This window comes from Lepisma saccharinum, chromosome 2, assembly GCF_977018435.1.
Source record: "Lepisma saccharinum chromosome 2, izLepSacc3.1, whole genome shotgun sequence".
Lineage (NCBI taxonomy): Eukaryota > Metazoa > Arthropoda > Insecta > Zygentoma > Lepismatidae > Lepisma > Lepisma saccharinum.
This window is the reverse complement of record NC_139230.1, coordinates 211,859,909-211,882,592: the sequence shown is the minus strand read 5'-3', so window position 1 is coordinate 211,882,592 and position 22,684 is coordinate 211,859,909. Positions and strand designations below refer to the sequence as shown.

General features: G+C 36.4%; 1 protein-coding gene across 1 annotated transcript in view; it reads right to left on the bottom strand.

Moving 5' to 3' along the window:
• Nucleotides 1–1,223: 1,223 nt before the first annotated feature.
• Nucleotides 1,224–22,684, bottom strand: part of LOC145981170 (protein ECT2-like) — an 86,171-nt gene continuing 64,710 nt past the window's right edge. Inside the window, exons 13-21 of the mRNA XM_083114295.1 lie at nt 22,211–22,402; nt 19,790–19,985; nt 17,506–17,666; nt 15,379–15,498; nt 14,254–14,407; nt 9,018–9,172; nt 4,844–4,929; nt 3,554–3,707; nt 1,224–3,134 (exon numbers count right to left, since the gene is read on the bottom strand). Coding sequence (XP_082970421.1) covers nt 3,093–3,134; nt 3,554–3,707; nt 4,844–4,929; nt 9,018–9,172; nt 14,254–14,407; nt 15,379–15,498; nt 17,506–17,666; nt 19,790–19,985; nt 22,211–22,402 — 1,260 coding nt within the window. The 3' untranslated portion in view covers nt 1,224–3,092. The remainder of the gene's footprint in view (nt 3,135–3,553; nt 3,708–4,843; nt 4,930–9,017; nt 9,173–14,253; nt 14,408–15,378; nt 15,499–17,505; nt 17,667–19,789; nt 19,986–22,210; nt 22,403–22,684) is intronic.

Below are 22,684 nucleotides of genomic sequence, written 5' to 3'. Positions count from 1 at the left end.
CACAGACCTATTGCTGATCTACATTTATTTTCCTGTATACAAGTCTTTCGTGACCATGTGCAGTCACTTATGAGCCACTGCGAAGGCCTTTCCACACATCTACCTGCGAACTGAGGCCATTGCCGAACTCTCCCCTCCATTAGTAAATTTGCTGGTGTGGTAAGCATTCAGAGATCTTGAATTTTCATTTAACGATAAATTTCTGTAAGTTTTAGGCTGACAGAGGGCAAAAAACCACTCCTCTTCATTGGTGCAAGTGTGTATAGGAGGCACCATCTTTAAAGTAACAACACTTGATACCTCATGTAAATTTGAGCTGTATAAAGTCTGCTACACAATTTTTATTGGACTTTTAAGGTTTTAATTTGACTCTTGTAATAATTACATTACTTTTTTTAATAACTACATCACACGTTATTTCTATTGGCATTGGGAGCAAAATTAATTTCTTACCTTAAAAGTTGGCTAGGCTGATATCTACTCATTGTAGTTGTGTATCTGGTAATTTGAAGTTCCAGAAGTCCGTGTCTTCTTTCATGTCTTCTTGTTCATCTAACATAAAAAGAAATCATAATACTAAAAATTTCCATGCATCATTGGCAGTATTTGAAATATTATGTGGTTGCTATTTCCAATTCTTCATTCAGGTCACTTGAAGTGATATTATATAATCCAACAATTAGAAATTGAGACATTTTCTCTCAAATGGTGTACTTAATGTGATGTTATCTGTTACTCCAGGAATGTGCTGAAACTTTGCAAGCATATGAAAGTCTACTTTATGCACAGATAGGCTTATCAGGATTGGATCTGCAGTTTACAGTGGGATCCAAATCACTCCATCAAGGATTCAACCCAGAACCTCTTGGTTACAAGGCAACAGCATTAGCCACTGTCCACAAATACATCAGAGGAAGTATGCCATTTTGGCTGTTATTAAATGGGCTTACATGTAGTGAATAGAAATTGAGAAAACAAACATGTAAAACAGCTTTTTTTTTATTTCTATGAACCACTTATAAAATACAGTATATACTTTTCATATATCAATATAAACTATTAAAGAACAGTAAAAGTAATTGTGATAAGCATATAATTCATATTTATAAAAACACTCTATCCTTGATGAAACATGAACATTTTAATATGGAACTAGATATGGAACTTTATAAAGTACACTTAAAAATTTAGACTAGAAAAAAAATAAGCGTATCAGTAAAGTAGGACTTACCTATAAATATTTGTATGTTTATTACAATCTTAATATTTGTACTTCTTATATAATTGTACCCCTTAAAAATTTTACACTTTAGACAACTGGCATTAACATTCATTTACAAAAAGACAGAATTTCATTACATATAGTTCTAAAATTTCTAAATATGCAGTTTCTTTTTCTAAGACAAAAACAAGAGACCCATTTGGAATATTTATTAATGACGTTCATATAAAATTCAGGTTCTGTATGAAGTGTCCTGCCATTTTATTTTTGACCAATGCTCACAAATTTAATTCTGGTTATTGATCAGTAATTCCAATGGCGTATTGTATGTACTGGACTAAAGGTTCTGGGCAACAACACTAAATACATTACATAGAATTGCTTGAAACAAATGCAGAATATTGTTCACTGGTCCCAAATTAATATCAAAGGTGGAGGGCCAAAATTGTATTTTTTTTTGCACAACATACCATTGTAATATATTGCACAGAGGCCTAAAATATAATCCAAACTTGAAGACTAAGACCAACAACAGTATTTTATAGGCAATATTTTGACCCGTTCCCATTGGTATGTTACTGTTAAGAGTAAGTACATTTTTAACAACAATACAATGAATCAAAACAGAACAGCTAATTCAAACAATGAAATCAATACAAAATATCAAAATATCAGAAACTCAACTAAGTTCTATGATTTAGAATTTCATGAATGAAAATTTGTACTTATAATTCATTTAAAGACTAGCAATATTTCATACATTCGTATTACTATAAACAATGTTAAATATAACCACTTATACATACCAAAGTTACACGTATGATTATTAAAAAAATATATTTAACACACACACCAATAAAATTTATGTTCAAGTGCATTATCATCAATTTTGCCTTCTGTACAAAAAGAATAGTGAAAACTCACATATGTGAGACAATATACAATTGGAAGTGTGACAAGATTAATACTAGCATCCACAATGTTTCTGATTGCAATGTAGTATCCAGTGGGGATTGAACAACAGATTGGAAGACTTTGATTTTGCAGATGATTTGCATCTCCTGTCTGAAGCACATTATGAAATGCAAAGCAAATTCGGTCTAATAGAGAAAGCTAAGAATACAGGACTTGTAATTAACTCTACAAAGACAAAGGCATTGAGGATCAGAGACATTTAGTATTGGCGAAGACATTATCAAAGATTGTGTACCTTACCTGAGAAGCATAGAGGCTAAAGGTGGATGACCTAAACAGGTTTATCGCAGAGCATTCAGAAAGCAAATGGTGCCTTTGTAAGGATTTATCCAATATGAGAAAGCACGATAATATGTGTGAACTAAACTTCATATTTTTTAGGTAATTTTAAATGGGTGCACGACACGGAAAGTGAGAAAAACGATTACCTTGAAACTACAAACCTTCTTCAATTGCTACTTAAGAAAAATTCATAAGATATTAGTATCCATTAATTTGCACTTACAATAATTAAGATATGGAACAGAGACTACCCATCAACATAATCAATATCAAGTAAAATTAACACACATCACTATATGAAATTTTATATATATATATTTGTGGTTATTTTCAGATCTAGATTTTTATTATACATACTTGCATCCAAAAATTCAATAATAAAAATCTAAAGCTGAAAACAACCACAAATAATTGAAAAAAGAAGAATTACAATCATTAATACAAGTGATTCTTCTATTCTTTATAGACAGTTTCAAATATAAACCACAGTATTTCAAATTACACTTTGTTTCAATTTTATGTTCATTATCACAGCATAATTATCAGTCAATTATGATTTTGTACTTAAAAAACTGTAAGGCACAGAAATCACTACCGGATTTCATTATGTAATTCAGGAACCAAGCTTCTTTCCATGTAATGCAAATGCAAGCTCCTAAAATAATACAAAAGAAATGGCAATGAGAATATGCAGTTTACTAGCTGAGAAAAAAAAAATGTGTTGAACAATTTTACTTATATGTACAAAAATTTATGAACACTTCAAGGTACTTTGAAGCTGTAAATATCTTGCCTCAAATGTTTTCAATTTACAGCAGTTATCCTAACTTACCAGTGAAGGAAACAAAAACATTTTTTGGAGCCACAAATTTACAGATATAAGGAGCAACTAGTAATTATTTTGTTGGGCTACAAAAAGCTGCCCATGAGCCCCAATGGGCCATGTACCTTTGACAATAGTTAAAATATATACTACTGCTACAACCATTTACTGTTCTACTGAAGTAACATAATGAAGTATTTACATGTAAAATAAATTAATTATAATGCATGAAATGATCAACTTATACATGCCTCTGGATTTCCACAATTTGATGTTCTGTCTTCTTCCTCCTGTTGCAATTCTTTTGTGCGCTGCTCTTTGTTAGAAACCACCCTCCTCAATTTATGGGGGATAATGCCTGAATACAGAGAATGAGTCACAGCAGATCGAGTCCGATATACAAATCTATGGAAGAGGAAAATAAAATGATTAATTATTTTGTGATACATTTTTATATATGTTAGTCATATTCATTTGTAAGTATGATCACTAAAGATCTAATTTAAATGTCAAATATTCTAGAATGTAGGGATTGTATTTTTATTTTTCAATCACTTTTCTGCCTCTTTAGATAATCACTGTGATGAAAATGAATGATGATCAGATGAAACTGATGCATGGATTATCATAAAGCCCAGGCCAGGATGTGAACCTTGAACCTTTGGTGGCAAGATTATGAATCAATCACACAACACACACTGCCAACATGGTGGCAAAATGTAGGAATTGGACTGGATCAATGTGAAGGTCTGATCAATACCAATGAAGTACCACTGTAAAAGTTACCAATACTGATAACTGAAATTGTACCATTCTGATGATAGCCAATAATTTCAAGATTCATTCAACCATTATTAATACAAGACTGATGGTTTTTTTGCATTAGAAAAGGGAGCAGCATATTAGAAATTTATCTAACAAAACGAAGGTACATGAATTCAACATTTGCATTAATGGACATTTCCACTAAATTCTACTTACAACAATTTTAAATACTACGCCAGAAAAATGACCCCTGCAAGTTCTTGTGTTTCTCTGCATTCAATTTAAGGTGAAAACAAGACTTCCAAAGTTGCAAGGCTAGTGTTGTGCTCAAAAAATGATCCACCATGTTAATACGCTATTTTTTAGCTAGTAGTGGGTTGTCATCTGCTCTTCGAGCATTCAGTTTACTGTGTAGCCTGACAATGTTGTTTTATGTACATTATATTCTAAAATTTCCAATTCCACACATAAGGATGCTGTACTCATAGGTGCACCCACAAAAGTTTAAGGAACCGCAGTAAACTGCTGAAGAAACATTGTGCAATTATGAAAATGAGCATGGAGCAAACTAATTATATTGCTTTCCTTCGGCAAAATAGAGTTCCAAAGGGGTGGGGGGAGGCATCTGCTCTCCATATCATCCTTTGCTACTCTTACGGTTGCAGTGCTATAATATATGAATGGATTTCCACATCTTGTGTGTGCAAGGGTGATCTTTAAGTATTAGATATGGCAATGTGTGCAAAAAAGTGTATTATTACTAGAAAACAGCTTACCTGGTAGCTTTATTTAGTGGTGTTTGTTGTTGGCTAGCTGTATTAAGGTTGAATTCTTCTGGATCTGCCACTTTCAAAAAATCCTCCTAGAAATAAACATGATAAAAATATATTATTCTGAAACTGTCTATGATATCGGTACTCAAAAATGACAAGTAAGGATAATTTTAACAAATTATGGAATATATTAAACAGAAAATAAATATGTTAAATAGTATTAATTAATTTAAATACTTACGTGAGTGAGTATGGAGTCTTATTAGGACAACATTTCGGAGGTCAGACTGCCTCCTTCATCAGGTTCGTGGATGTTTCTAGACACCAAGCATAGTGCCGCATAACAGAAGTGTTGAATGAGGATTCAGTTAAGGGTTAAGGTTAAAAACACTTACAAAACCTCTGCCATATTCCAACTTAAAAAATATTAAGATCTTTATCTTTATTTTTATCTTTAAGATTTTTTAAGTTGGAATATGGCAGAGTTTTTGTAAGTGTTTTTAACCTTAACCCTTAACCGAATCCTCATTCAACACTTCTTTTACGCAGCACTATGCTCGGTGTCTAGAAACATCCACGAACCTGATGAAGGAGGCAGTCTGACCTCCGAAATGTTGTCCTAATAAGACTCCATACTCACTCACGTTAAGTAGTTAAATTAGTTAACACTATTTAACGTATTTATTTTCTTTAATAGTGAGTAACACGCACAAATCTACAATATGTTATATATTAAACAGACATCATGAAACACAAATATCAGTCAGTTGAGTACTCAATTGTCAAATATGAGTAATAATTCATTCAGTTACATTTATAATTTTCAAGTAAGTTTTTAATTACAATAAAGGTTTTGTAGTTAAGTATTGCAACTGCATTAGATGAATGCACATACTTTTACCTAGTGTACACAAATTAAAGAGCACAAAATTTGAAACTCAAAGGTTTCTGATTATATTACAGGGTGGGTGAGTACATTTTCCCAGATTTTAAGTTCTTTCAGATTGGTTCCTTGAAAAACGTAAAATCGAGGTTCCACTGTAATGTTTTTGACAAATCATCTTTAGCATTGCCACAATTCAATGTGAATGTGAATTGTTGTTTTAAGTCCACTTTATGCACAGAAAGGACTGGACCTACAGTTTAAAGTGAAATCCGAATCACTATGTGCCTCCACCAGGTATTGAACCCAGGACCCCTTGATTACGAGGCAACAATGCAACCACTGTGCCATCAGGGAGGCCCACAATTCAATGGTAATTGAACATTTTTTTTATTATTTATTGAATTCAACAGGTACATACCTAATTACAGAGTCCATGTACATAGTGAATAAACATTGTATCCAAAGATATCTGTTTGGCGGTTACGTGGAGATAGGTAATTTACTCTCATAGGCTTACTTTTCATTTTTCCGCCCAAATTTTCCGCAATTGATTTCGCCACCGATCTGGTGGCTTCGTCAGGCATGTACTGTCTTGGTGCGAGCAACGTGCTTCCTTCTTCTTATACTTGTCCTTGTGGCAGCACTAGTTGACGTGGTCCTTTCACTTTCTGCAGTTCTGGTGTGGGTGTAGTGCTTCCTTCTTTTGCCGCACATCGGGGTTTTGGCGCTGTAGGCATTGGTTCTCGGTCTCGTCGTCTGCTTCTGTGGAACAGTGTTTGTTCATATGCTCAGGTGGGCTTTTCTTGCGAATGCTTAAGGGCCGTGCTTGGTTTCATGTTCTGCGGGGGGAGCCAGTTGGATGGGTGGGTATATTCCTGAAAGCGGGAAGCCAGGTTTTATTGAGGGCCCCAGGGTTAGCGTTGAGGTTGGCGGGAATGGTCGCTAATGAGTATGTTTCTTTTGAGAACCTTTCCAAGGTGGATTTCGCTTGCATGACTATTTTGGCAGAGTCTATGTTATGGTTTTTGTCTATAAGGTGGCAGAAAAGGCCTGTTCTCCTGAGTCAGTGGTCAGCATCATGCTCCTTGAGCCTATCAAGTCGGCGCTTCGTCATACCCACATACTTGCTTCCACAAGTGCATGTGATCATGTAGATGCCACTTCTTGCATTGTGGTTGGTGTAATATCGTTTGAAATGAGTTAGGTGGGAGGCTATGGAAGGAGGGGGTTGGTCTGCTATCTTGAAACTGTGCCTGGTTAGAACTTTTTGAACTTTCTTGGTTAGGTCAGAATGTCGGGGCAGGCCGATCCATTTTTCTTTTATCCTTTCTTTCTGGGGGCATGGATGGTTCACTTTTCTTTTGGTAGTGTCCAGGAGGTGGAGGAGTTCCTGTCGGCAGTACACATTGTTGATGTCAAGAGAGATGATATGGTCGAATTCAGTCTGTAGGTGTTCAGTTTCTGAGGTAAGGTTGATGGCACTCTGGAAGAAGTTGATCCAAATGTTTTTTTTGCCGTGCAGTGTGACCAGAAAGTTTGTGCATGTATTGCGTTCTGGAGTTGGTCTTGAATTTGTCATTCTTCCTGCTTATGGTGAGATCCAGGTAATTGAGTATGCTGTTCTTTTTTTCTTCTGGTATGAAATGGATGCTCGGGTGGGCCAAGTTAAACAATCGTACGGCTTTTTGTAATTGCACGTGATTTTGTAGAGAAGGATGGAGTCGACAACGTATCACCTGTAGCCAATTCCGGAGAGGAGGGGTGAGGACAAGACATATGTTTCTATTGAGATCATAACTATGTTGGAGAGGATAGCGGATACGGGGTTTCCCATGGCCAGGTCCTCCTCTTGATAGAAGTATTGGCCTTCAAACTGTAGGGCAGGGGTTTCTAGACAAACCTTCAGGAGGGATATGATTAGTTCAGTCTCATACGGGCTTTTTGTGTTAGTTAATAGCAACTTCCTGGTTTCACTTATGTCAAGGCTTCTTGGTACAGATGGGTACATTTCCTGGACATCTATGCTGGCCATTTTTATTCTGTCAGCCCCCACGTATCCAGTGACCATTTCTTTTATTTCCTGGCTGTTTTGGACACAGTATTTCAGACAGTGGTTGTGTTCACTGATCTTTTGTTGTAGCCACTTAGCAAGGCGGTTTCCTGGGTGTTTGAAGCCGACTATTACACAGAGGGGGGTTCCAGGTTTGAGAGTTTTTGGGATGCCATAGACAGCAGGGATATCTGGGTCATGAACTTTTAGCTTATTCTTCTCTTCTTCTGGGAATAGGGAGGATGAGTCGAGAGCTGTTTGGATTTCTTGGAGTATTTTGCCCTGGGGGGAGGAGTCAAGTGGCCCGTAACCTTCCGAGTCGAGTGTTTCCTTCATTTTTGTTGAATAAGCTTCCTTCGTGATTATTATGTATTGGTTTCCTTCGTCCACACGCAATGGTCTCATTGTTGATTAGCAATTTATTGTAACTATTGCACATTCTCCATAATGAAGATTTCTTTTCAATTTCCGATCTAGCCTTCTTGGGAAGAAAAAATTCTTGAGTCTTGTTTTCGTCGAAGGGAGTCAAAATTTAATCTGGGAGAGTAGATGCTTGGCATCTACTTCATGATTTAACAACTTCCATATGAATACTATTTCCTGTAATGTTCTTCTATGACACAGCTTTGTAAACCAACATTCATATATTAGGTTGTCATAGTGTTCAAATGAGGAGTCTTTCTGAACTTTGCATTTTAAAAATCTAAGAAATCTTGATTGGACTTCAATTGCTTCACTGTACTTTGCTGTATCTGTATTCCATATAACAGGTGCATCCAAGATCAAGAATATGTGGAGCTCTATACTTCCACATCAGCCCATATGCCTTTATGGCATGTGTGCACATGCACAGTGGTACCTTTACCTTACCTTGTTGGTAAATTTTATATTGCTATTTTATTGGTATCAGAAAAAAATAATATTGGTCCATCCCTAATTTTAATATTCTTATTATCTCACATGTGAATCTGAATATTTTAGGCAAATTTCTGCCAGATGATACAATACAGTTGCATGGAATTTATTAATAAATTAACACTTTTAACTATTCTGAATATTTTTAAGCTACTACAAAATCTAACTATTGGTAGAAGTATGTATCATCATTGATATTAATATCAGTTCATCCCTAATATCATACATTAGGTAAAAAAAAGTATTAACAAAATCTGATGTTTAAACAAAAATAAAATATAACAGTTACTCTAAAGAATGTATGAGGCATAATACTTCACACTTACAGAGTATGTGGTGCAGGCAGTATTGGACATTTGTTTGCAAAATATTTTCAGAAGATCTTCTTTCTGGATTCCTCCACTTAGAAGATTGAAAAAATATCGGCTGATCTTCATATCAGGTTTAGTATTAAAAACTAAACAAAATGCATTCTTCCACTCTGAAAACAACAATATAATATTAACACACACTTAAATAAGTTTTTATTATGGCACAGGTACAGACACTTACAGAAAAAATAAAATTACAAACAGAAAAATGGAATTACATAAACCCACAATTATAAAAATACAAAGTCTGTATAGTAGGACTGTGTGCCAAAATCAAACCTGGACTCCATACAAATTTTGCCTGCCCACTTTTCTTTCTGTTGCTTTTAAATGTCTCGGTACATATTTGGGCATTAAATTTGTCAGTCATCATGTTTCAATTGTTTTCTTGTTGGTTTTGTATACTCTGTAGCACCATAGACAAAACTACCTCTATATGCATGTGTGTGCATTTCTCCTTCTTAAAACAGCAAAGTACTGAATTATAGGATTCTTTTTCCAAGCAAGTTTCTTATTACTGAGAACCTATTGATGCCAAAGGCTCACTGCCTTCACGTAACTAACTAACTCTCTAGTCTTCTTAAACCTGAAGGTTTAGGCCTGCAGCAACACAAGCCTTCAGGGTGTATATATTGCAGTATAATTTAAGTAAACATTTCCAGAGAATTCAGTTTTATTTTCCACAAAAGTTTATTTTCCTTCCTCGATATAAAAATAAAAGCTAAACTATGAAAAACTTGTTTTGTGGCATTTATAAATTTGTATAAACTCATTGGGATTTAGATTAATGAAAGTTGCAATTTTTCACGTCTACAGAGAAAAACATGCAGAATTCACGTATAATTCCAGGAACCAATAATTCACACAATTCCCAGAATTCAAGGAATTCCCAGTGAGTAGCCAAACTGGCTTTGCACCTGTCCCTATCTTGGGCAAGATCAATCCAATCTTTTCCATCCTTATCGATTTCCTTTAGGTCCATCTCAATGTTATCCCTCCATCTTTGTCTCGGCCTTCCTACAGGTCTCTTACCATCAGGTTTCCCAACAAGAATCCTGTAAACTCCTCTTTCCTCTCCCATTCATGCCACATGGCCTGCCCATCTAAGTCTTCTTGATTTAATTATTCCAGTAATATCTGGGCAAGAATACAATTTGTGTAGTTCTACATTACATAACCTTCTCCACTCACTTGTCTCCTCATCCCTTTTAGGTCCAAATATTTTCTTACGGATTTTATTTTCAAACACTCTTAATTTATGTTCCTTTTGCCTTCATCTCCACAGCTGAATAGTAACTCAGTACAAGGGACACTCAGTATCAATAAGAACAGAATATAACACACAGCACTATGCAGGTTTAACTTGGATGTTTTTCCAGGTGTCAGGGTCCTGTTAGTCTGCAACAGTGCAGTTTCCAGATTTACTACATGGAAGAGAGGTCCATGTTTGACTTTATATTAGGGATGGGACAGATTAATTGGTACTCTAGTGGTATCGGCTGATGTAGGCATATTGGTGTATCAGTTTACCAGTAAAATTACCAATAATTTTACTGATCGGATATATCTATAAATATCTTACAATATTGTGTCATTTTCTTATAATTTTTATGGGCATAAACAAATCATCTCCATTCCATACTATTTTTTAAGTAAATATCTAAATATATGCTTCTTTTGCATTGCAAAAGCTTGGTTCATGTGGTAGCATACAGTTTTAAGGAGGTCAATGAACCATTTGAATGGCTTATTGCAGAAAGGGACCTGAGTCACATTTTTGAGGTATCGGAGTTAATGGTATTTTTGATTTTCCTAGTTACAGACACATCTTTTAGTGCAGAAAGGACGTCAGTCACACGAGGCTATAGCCAAGAAAATGCACAGTGAAAAGTGCACTTTAATGCAGAAAGGTACCTGAGTCACTGACTCGGGTCCTTTTCTGCAATAAACTAAGCCGTATTTATACGTTGTACGAACTGTGTACGCTAATCTGTAATACAGCTCGGGCGGTAAAAATACTGTCAAACTTACTGACACCAGTAACATTATTGATTTCGCAACGTGGTGGCCTCATGTCTACAAAAAAAATGTGGCATCTGTGAAAACTACCATGTGTTCCTACAAGAATAGACAGTATTTTCAGATTTCCAAGTATCATTACTTTGAATTCTGTGTTGAACATAAGGGTACTGTCAAGGTTTACGAAGTCATCAAAGGTTTGACGTCTCACACCTTCTATCTGTCCAAAGGTGCAAGAATTGTAATTCCTACGCCACGTACGTTCCCAGTTTCAAGTATGCCGATCAAGCTTAGTAAATTGAAAGACATACGAACTGCCTTGTCGTATGTACCAGACGACGTCAAAGGATTTTATGAAGATATTCATCAGTGGCCCGCTACACTCGCCAATGAAACAGACTCAGATGTAGAGTAACGCATGCATGTACGAGCTCGTACATTATTGTACTTCAAACACCGACAATAAAGTCCAGAAAGTGCAGTACACTGTCATTCATTGATGAATCTATAATTTTCTGTGGCATATATAACATAACATAACATAACCTAGCGTATGTGGCAACGACAAACCGGCGTTTGTAGGATATTTCCCGTCTCATTTCTCAAAGTTTCCACTTTTATTGCAGAAAGGTACCGGAGTCACAACCTTTTCATCTCCACTGTCTCTAGCAGCATACTGCAGGGGGGCGCATTGAGGGTTGCAAAATTAACTATTCTTTATGCTGAATATTTGAGACAAAAGCGGTACATTTCTTTCTTACACTATCAATATTATACGATTTTTCTTGTTTTTCTCAGAATTGTCCAAAAGTGACTCAGGTCCCTTTCTGCAATAAGCCATTCATTTGAATTTTATATTGGATTGGTAGAATATCGGTTATTGGTAAATTTTATATTGGTGCTTTATCTGTATTGGCCAAAATTTCATTTCACATCGGCCATCTCTACTTTATATAGACACAGTTTAATAGTAGTTATATTTTAAGTCAGGTATGAATTGCACACGAACCATTTTTAGAGAAGTTAGTACATTGCACAAAAGAAGGAGAGGGGGCAGATAAAATCTACAACTTGATCAGTTGTGTTGAAAACTGTAGCTTGACCAGTAACCATATGACTCTGGCGCTCTAAAAAGAGATACACAGGAAACTTGACATTACATTTTTCATGGGATCAAAATTAAAAAAAACTTAAAATGTGGGAAAATGTAAAATCTGGGGAAATTTTGATACATACGGCTCTTTTGGAACCAAGAAGGTTGAATGTATAATACAGAAAAATGCAAAATCCAGGAATGTAGAAGCGGGGTTCCACTGTAGATTGTATACGTAACATGGCAATTAGGTTGGAGTTTACCTGGAATTCACATATCTTTCATAGGGTATATAACTTGTAGAAAACTGTGGCAGAGGTTGCTTCGGTAGGATAGATGGTTAGAATATTGGAACAAAGTTCAAAGGCTAGTCAACTTTTGACTCTTGAGTTTTTTCATCTCCTTGTACTCTAGATGTTATTTCAAATATATGAGGGGCAGTCAAATGAAAATCGAATACCCGCTACAAAGTGACAATGGAGTTTGTTTTATTCAAAAGTAATTACCACAAGTGTTAAGACATTTATCCCACTGGGAGACGAGACGATCAATTCCAGTCTTGTAGAAAGAGGTAGGTCGCTGATGGATCCACAACCTCACCCACTGTTGCACTTCCTCGTTTGAATGAAACCGACGTCCACGAATGTCTTTCTTCAGGTCACCAAAAATGTGGAAGTCACAAGGGGAAATATCGGGGCTGTACAGAGGATGTTCAAGTGTTTCCCAGCCAAATGTCTGAAGCTTATCCCTCACCAGATTGGCAGTATTGGCATGGGCATTATCATGCAAAAGGATGATTCCGTCCGACAGCATTCCAGGGTGTTTTGACTTTATGGCACGTTGCAGTTTCTGCAACGTGTTTGCATAGTGCTGCGCATTGATTGTGGCTCCATGCTCTAGGAAGTCGACAAGCAGAGGGCCCATGCAGTCGAAGAAGAAGCTCAGCATGACCTTGCCAGAACTTGTATGGACAGCCTTGGATTTCTTTGGCGGGAGAGAATAGACGTGTTTCCATTGTTGGCTTTGCCGTTTGCTCTCGGGCTCAAAATTGTGGCACCACGTTTCGTTCCCTGTGACGATACGTGACAGAAACGCATACTCTTCCTCGTGGTACCGCTGCAAATGACTCAGACATGCAGTCATTCTGTCAATCTTTTGTCCCTCCGTCAGTTGATGCGGAACCCACTGCACGCAAATTTTTCAGAACTGCAGGTGATCTTTGATAATGGCATGCACAGAGCCATGACTAATGCCAACCTTAACATGAATTTCTTCCTCTGTGATTCATCGGTCTTCCCGGATCAGACCATCGATCCTCGCAATCACATCAGGTGTAATGGCTCGATGGGCCTGTCCCGGGCACAGATCGTCTTGCAGTGATGTGCGTCCTTCGCGGAATCTCTTCTGCCACTCTTGCACACTCGTCAGGGACATGCAGTGTTCGCCATACACTGCAGACATGCGATGATGAATTTTGCGTGTTCCAGCACCCTTAGCCACCAAGAAACGAATCACACCTCTCTGCTCTTCTTTGCTTGCCTCCATTTCCAATGCTGGACGAACACACTTTTCACCACGCTCACATCCTGAGCAATGACGAAGCCACTGTGTGGACCTGTATGTTTTCACTATGCATTTCTCCTACCCTACAGATGGCAGTATCGATACGTAACAACAGTGTTGCCAACTTTTGCGAGGAATGTGTTTTATGGTGGGTGTTCGGTTTTCATTTGACTGCCTCTCATATATCTGTATTAAACTACTTGCTTTGAAATGTTTTGTAAAACACATGTACTATTATAAAACAGAACTAATATTTGAAGGGTTCCGGGGTAAAACATGGTGACATTTTGGTCATTGTTGAGTTTATTAAGCAGAAAGGTTATTAGAAGCTATACTGTAGATAAATTGTTTTTGTATTGTGTTCAGAAGCATCCAATGAATACAATTAAAATTGCATGACATGGCAATTGAAGGATAGATCTTTTTACTTTGTAATTCAATAATGAACAAAATGTCCTTTACCATTTAACCCCCACCCCCAAGCCCTTCATTTGATATTAAAAAAGAAAAACCTACTTTCCGATTCCTGCATATCCTCAATCCACTGTATATTTGAAAGCTGAAGAAGGCCGACATGCTTCAATTGCCTTGGTTTTGCTGTTTTCAAATCAAAAGTGTGTGTTTTATTCTCGAATGGGGTAGGCGACTTCTGGGACTTTTTCCTGCAAACCTGTAATTTACAAAAGATATGATAAACAAAACAATACAATAATTAATATCAAACTACAACAATAGCATATTACCAAAACACATTTTAAAATAAAGACAATAAATTATGAAAAGTGCAACAATTTCTGAGTTTCCAACCATGGGAAATATAAATTACACAATGAATTATTTTGGACTTGGTAAATGTACAATAAGCAAGGATCTGCATTTAGTTTCAGGTACACTGAAACTTAAGAATGAACCAATATGGATCTTTAATGCTAACAAAGCACAGATATAAAATTTACCAATAAAAGACACAGAATGAAACAAATTAAAAACTCAGTTCCTAGTTTATGTTAGGTTAGGTTTTTCACATTACCCAAATATTACCACATTTACATTACCAGGTTTATCTGACCTCAATGTCACCACCCACACCAACACTACCTTTAACAACTGTTTCTGAGTGTCTATTATCCACTTATTACCCCCATCCATAGACACCTCCTCCCACAGGCGATGGAAAAGGGCATACATATCAGGCATGCATGCCACTATACCCCTGGAATAAACCTAACCCCCCCCCCCCCGCCACCTTTCCCTTTCCTTCCCAAACTTCACCAACCATGCAGTAAAGTACTTTTCACATCGATGCCTATCACTTCTTTCTGGCTACACTGCTGCACCAACGCCATCTGCAGCACATCAAGTATCTAAGTGATGCTCCCTGAGCAAGATTTTCCCTCGCTGAGCAGACAGATCATTTACTTGACGGTTTGTGCTCACTTATCCAAATATCAGTGGCTTTGAGAATAGAGTGCAAAACAAATATTATAATTATTGCTTCTCAAAACAATGACAAAATATTTTTAAAGTGCTTAACCACAGACTCTTGAAACAATGTATGATCGAGATTCTCATGTATTTTTAGCACCGAAGCATGAAGCATGTACAACAAAGAAATACAGGATTGCTGAAAAGTTTTCTCACCTCTAATACATCTGAAAAAAGTAACATAACAAGGTTTTCTCCACGTCCACACAGTCCATCTGTTAACTCCACAACTTCGAACAAACTAACAAGATTTCTATGTGATGAGATGAGATCAGCCTAAAAAAAATACAATGAAATTGTAAACACATATAGTAGGAAACAATTAAAATAAAAGGGTGGTTAAATGAAACTGGGACTTGTGTTGGTGTGCAAAATCAGACAATGCATCTATTAGGATGGAAACATATTCTCTATGTAATCCCACTCTGCATTTGTGCAGTGCCACGGCATTTAACTGATGCCTAGCTACTATCTGTGTTGAAAAACTTGTCCATGTGCCAGAAAGAGATCTGAATAGCCTGCTTCACTTCGTCACAACTACTAGCCTTCCCAAGAAGATCTTTATGGATATACAAAATAGAGAATTGCCCAAAGAAGGGACGAGGTATTATATACCAACTGAGTTCCTGTAATATGCAGATAATGTTCCAGAGTATGGGGCCGTATATTGTCCTACAGAAGCAGACACCATTGGTTACCAAACAGTTCTCTTTTCCCTTTCTTTTTCCTCCTGCACAGCAACATTCCAGTCTCCTGCAATTTCACATGCTGTCCATTATTACTACAGGTGTGCTACAGTCGGTTTGTTCTCATGTAAACGACTGTTGTGGGCTACCACCAGGGCTGGGGATTGTCACTCACAGAGGTATAATATCCCCCCCATGGCCCAACTACAGACTGCCAGCCAGCAGAGGTGGGAGATCATCCAACCGGTTTAGGGGGTGATATGTGGTCAGCATGAAGATCCCCCAGTATTGTTATAGGTCCCATACACAGGCCGAAATCTCAGAGAAAGTTGCCATTGCTTCCCCAGAGAGACTCGAACCTGCACGCATCCAGTAGCCAGAGCCCAAAGCATGACACTTTAGACCACACGGCCACGGTGCGGGACCACTCACAGATGTACACCCATTTTAAAAACATTTCCACCATTCAAATGTTTGACAGCAGCTTATTGTATCACCACCTAAATGGACTTCAGGTATTCTGTAGATTCCCTCTACTTTCAGTGTTTCACGAGATATTTCATCACAATACACTGTTCCATACAATAATGTTGCCAACCATTTTTTGTAACATGCTATTGATCTAACCAAGATATCCATGCAGTCTAATGGTGATAAAAGACAACTGCTACCTATCACAATGAGTAAATGAGTAAAATAATCACTATCACTTTAATTTACATGACTATGAAACTAAAAATCTGTTTGATTTGAATGCCCCTAATAACTAATGTGAACATATTCTATAAATAGCTCTTTAAAAAAGGAAATAGTATATTCTGTAGTAAACTCCAAAAGAATGGGTTCCATGGTAGAGTTCATAATGCATTTACATTACAGAACATTCACACAGTGGCAGCGATTATGGGGGGGGGGGACAGTTGCCTCCAATTTTTTTCACTTTCTGCTCCTGCACTATGGCCTCTTAATGCTAAACCTGGTCTACCAAGAAAAAGTAAACTGTCATTGTCCCTCCTACCTCCCAGTTTTGGCACCCAATCGTCACCACTGCATTCATATTATATATTAACATATGGCAAGAATAAGAGAAGGTATCATCTCTTCTAGTGAAACATACTGCATGTAACTAGCGTTATTCAAACAGCACAATAATGCTCATTTGCAATTAAGAGTATATCTGAAAAGTATGCATTTGCTTGCACATGAGCAAAAAGTCAAAAAGTACCAGCCAGTAGTACCAGTTAACAAAATTTTAAAAAACATACCTGCAGTGAATGTCCCAAAGACAGGCCAGCTAAAATCTATTCTCACTCCAAAGTGCAGAAATCTCTAGCTACAGATCTGCTAAACACTACACCCTTTCTCTGTTTCTCAGTAGCAGAGCTAATACCAATTACATTCTACATGTTCTCTGACTAGGTATTTGTGCTCTCTCCATAACAGGTCAATATTTAGAGTCACAGCAACAATAATATAACTTGCACAAATCATTATGAGAAAGTAGGTATGTATGTATGTAATGTCTTTCCTACGGATGTGATTTCTCAGTTAATTCCTTAAACACAATGGAAATAAATATATTATTTTAAAAACTTACTGGGCAATTATCGATAGTATTGAATATCTCAAACATCTCTCTAAAGCGTTCAGTTTGCTTCTTATCCTCGTTGATGTGCGACAATATTTCCTTTATTCTTACAAGGGAGTTTTCCATTTCAGAGTAATCTGGGTTATTTTTGTCTGTGTGTTTCAAAATACCTGCAAATGGAAGAGAGTAGTAACATTAACATTGCGAGAATTCACACAAGTACATAGCATAGCTCCTATCATATATTAAAGCAAGTTTTATTGAACATTTAATTCCTGATGTTGTCTACTTCCACTGGCAGCTTATGCAGGCAACTACATACACATATGACAACATATGGTTAGATATCTTCAGTTACACTGATTAATACATGAAAACTTCATTTAAAACTGTGTAACTTTTACTACATATTAGCAAATAAAAAATAATATTATAATCAGAGCTGAGCTGATGCATTGTTATATGTTAATACAGTGGTATCAGTATGAGAAGTATAGCTTGGGTTCACTGATATGACAACCTTCATGGAAGTGTGGCTAGCACAGCATGCTAAAATGCCAAGGGCCCTGGGTTCAAATCCCTGCCTAGGCATGAATGTTTTTGTGAGTGTTCTTTCACGTATTAAGAGCCATGGTGGTCTAGTCAGTAGGGCATCTGACTGCTGCACGGTAGACCCCGGTTTAATTCTTGGGGTGGGTGATGCAAGTCAGAATATTTCCAGCCTTGTCCCTGCATAAAGTGGCTCACCCAGCCTCAAATCAATGGGTACCTTGGGGCAGCCCTGGAGGGTAAAGGTGGCCAGAGTGTGGTGCTGATCACATCACCTCCAAAAATGGCCAAGATCAAAAATATGTGGAGCTCTACCCCCACATCCCCTAAATGTGCCTTCATGGCATGGTGCTATATGCACGGGCAACTTTACCTGTACCTTAAACATATTTCATCATATCACTCATCCTCATCTTCACGATTAGCCAAAAGTGGCAAAAAGTGAAGTAAAATAAACCAAATCAATCGATCATTCACTGAAACCAGCAGGTACTTTTCCAGAGTACAATTATTCTAGAAATTATGCATAATTTAGTCTTCATTTATTTTATAACAGTACTGTGTGAAAAAATGGGCTTTATGGCAGAATTCTTGAATATTTTATAGCAAAATTCTGGTAAACTATGCATGAAATTGTAGTGCATCACTTCCATATATTAATATGAATATTGTTTAATATTAATTAATATTTTGAACAATTTTAGACAGTTAAAATTTTCAGGGCTCTCCAATGGTGTAGTGGTAACGCCATCACCTCGTAATCAAGGGATCCTGGGTTTGATACCCAGTCGAGGCACATAGCAGTTTGGATCTTACATTAAACTGTAGGTCCAGTCCCAATTAGCTTATCTGTACATAAAGTGGACTTAAAACAAAAACTCAAACAGTTTAAACTTTTAAGCATTAGTATTGGTATGGGTTCAGTAGCATCAACTCAGAAATACCACGCCTTACTAAACATGTCATCCATGCACCATATGCACAACAATAGATATGTTACACTTTAATATCAATAAATGCTAAGATGTTCTACTAGTTGAGTACACCATTTTTCTCTGATATTATCTTGCAAGTACCCATAGATCAGTAATTACCTCAAAGTGAAGGAAGATAGTAATAAGAAAACACCCACATACCCACAGAGAGAGGGAACCTTCTCTTCAAAGTATAACATCAAAGCAACTCATTTCTAACCAAGCAAATCCACCAGGAATTATTCAGTAGAAACTGGATGTTGATATTTATGGTGGTGATGAAACAAATAAACTAACAGTGACATTTTCTTATGTAAATATTCCTTAGATGTTAAAAACTCAAGAAAACATTTTTTTCAAAAAAACAAACTGTGGGGATCGAAAATGTATTATCTGAAAATTAAGTGAAGACTAGTGTTTCTTACACAATTCCTCCAACTCTTGCAAACAGATATAGAAAGTGATATTTTTATAGTTCATGACATCAGCAATAGAATATGTACTGGTTTCAAGTTGTTGTGTGATTATCTACAAAAGGATCACCTGAAGCAAGTTTCAGGAAGAAATGTCAATAGATATAAATGAGAATTAAAATTGTAGGGAACAGTACCACAATGTAACAACATTTCACTATTATATGAGCAGAAAACAAGCTCTACTAATTATGCTAGTTGGAAAGTTTCAATTATAAAGTCTTTATAAAAATCAAACTATGCAAAAATACCAGCACTACAGTAAAAACTTGATAACCATAAACTTACAATACTTACTCTTCAAAAGCAGTGAAATACTACCCAAACGCTGTATAGGCCTTATCATGAGATCACAAATATTTTCCCTTCCATGCAATTTAAACCTCAGATAAGCGTAGCAATTTATATTTTCTTGTCCACATTGCATCAATTTGTTTTTGGAATCTTCAAAATTGTTCACATATGGAGGATACGCTTTCAGCATATCTGGCATCTGAAATTGATAAATATGTCAATCAATTTAGTTTACTGAGTAGAATTTAGGCTGAAAATAGAAAAACACAGCAGTTTGATAATGGCTAGTTTAGATTATCAACATTTTGGATATCACATCTCTGTCATCAGAACCAGCAAGAATGGGAAGCAGGTATATGAAAGTTGTTTTTCACTAATAAGTTATATGACGGTAAAAAACTTCTCATGCCATGTGCTGGCAACATATTTGTTAAAATCAACACAAAACACACAAACAGCGTGATAAAAAACACTTTACAAGTTTTTTTTCCAAGCTTTCGATTCCATCTTGGAATCATCATCAGGACTGGTTGAGTGACGACGAAGTGGACACAGTTGAAGTTTCAGTGGCTGGAGTAGCACTAAACACCAAATATCCACACAGTACAGCAAAACAGAAATTCAAACCTGGCCAGGCCAAATCCGTTACCTGTGCTAAATATAAATTTATTCCTCCCACTAGCACTCCATCAAATCCAACCACCTAAACAAAGCCTTAACACCATTCAATGCTCTGACCACCACACTCACCGGATCAAAAACTTCTTGACTTTTATCTGAGAATCTATGTGAAGCAGTTAAGTACATTCTGTCAAAGTCAGAGATGTGAAGAATCTGGAACTATGTTTCATCTGCTACAATGGATGTTCTCAGTCTCTAGTAACGTGAGCTGGAGTAACATCTTATGGTCTGTATGGCAACCAGATAAGCTCACATTGAACTCCACTGAAATGGCATGAAACTTGGAGATTTTTCTAAATTTAGCTGTTTATTTTATGTTTCTACCATAACTTGTTCCAAAACTATGACTGTTTATAACCCCACTATTATTTTACAGGCACACTGTATTTTTAACTTACATGAAAATTAAGACCTAGTTTGCAACCAGAAAATGGTACCAATAATATAGGACTGATCCAATACAATTCAAGCTTAATTTCATCATAAACTAGAGTATGTGAATCAGTGAGTGCCATAAGTGAGGTATAGTCATACTCACCACATTTGTAGACATGATATTAAATAGCTTCTACTGCAAAATGTAACCAGATATGTGTAAATCACATATAGTCCCTGACCATAAATAACTTGCGTATGATATGCCAATTATGTATTATATCAACACAAGTCAGGATTGAAGGTAAGAATAACAAAACTGTCAGTCTTTCTTTGGTACTTTGATTTTTTTGAAACATTTGACTTGGGCATGATATGCTAATTACATTTTATATCTCCTCAAATCATAATTCATCAAAGTAGGAATAACTACAACGGTTTCTAGTTTCTTTTGTTGTCACAAATAATGTATAAATTGCTATGAACCCAGAGGCCCAAGTTTCAAAACCTGGTTAAGGCATGTCTGTTCATCATTCATTCTCCTTGTCCTGATTAACCAAAGGGGTAGAAAAGCAACATAAAATAACCAAAGATAGATCAGAATTAGCCAACACGAATTATAACAATAAAAGTACCCAAAATGTAAGAACAGAAAATCCAGAATCATGTTAGCAGTCCTAATTGAAGAGATGGGCCAAAGTTTGTGGATCGTGATGACAGAGATCTTAATTTTTGTGCTTGTCTCATTTGCAGAGGACTTCAGTAGACTCATTATCACTAAGGCCCACAATTGTCAGTCTGCCTGTTCATCGGTTTTTAACCTTTTAACCACCATTAACTTTTTAGTTCCTGGCCTCACTGAGACAGAAACCAGAAACAGTTTCGAAAGAGAAGAACAAAATTCATCTTTTTAGATCCCTGTTTTATGTTACCTGTGAAAAAAGTGAATCTCGTGGTTAAATGACAGTTGTGCTAACTGCCTCATTAGTGAATCTATGAATATTTTTAAAAAAAACATTGGTTGGTTAGCATGGTATAGTTGAATTCAATACTTCACATTTTCATGACACAAAATTCCCATTGTAATCTATCTCTTTAATGGTTCTATCAAAATTCTATGGCTGAGGGTGCAGTTCTAGATTGATGGAGTTGGTGTTTTAAGTCCACTTTATGCACAGTAAGGCTAATTGGGACTGGACCTACAGTTTAAAGTGGGATCCGAACCACAATGTGCCTCCAATACAGTTCTAGACATTTTGGAACTTGTTCATACCTCTCACAGCACTTGATTGTCCTTTAACTTCCTGCTCACTCCCATACCTCACAAAACTACAACTACAAGAAAAAACAAAGTTAGCCTTTACTTACATATTTCAGAAGTATATTTCCTACAAGTGTTTCTTCTGTCCACTGTTCTTCAGCACACATAAGCTCCTGCAACATTTTTTTGTGAACTTCATAAATTGGCTGCAGATTTCCAAATATAATTTTCAACTCCCTGTCTTCAATAACAATAGATGATGTACCAGATTTATTGCGTTCCACAAGTTCATCTTTAGCCTGAATAAAAAAAATAAAAAAAAAATTTAAAAAAAACGAAAATATAAATACATATATCACCAGATATAGAGGTACAGAGCTATGGAAATTTTCCACAAATGAATGATAAACAAAAAAAAAGTGTCAATTTTCACACAAAATTTGTCTTGCATGTTAATAACCTTACTAATTCTGTTTACTTGAATGTATTGAGTTTAAATTTATCAACCTCCAACATTTCCATCTTTGAAAAGTCCAACTATTTTCAATTAATGCATAGAACCTCCACAGCATAAAGTACAT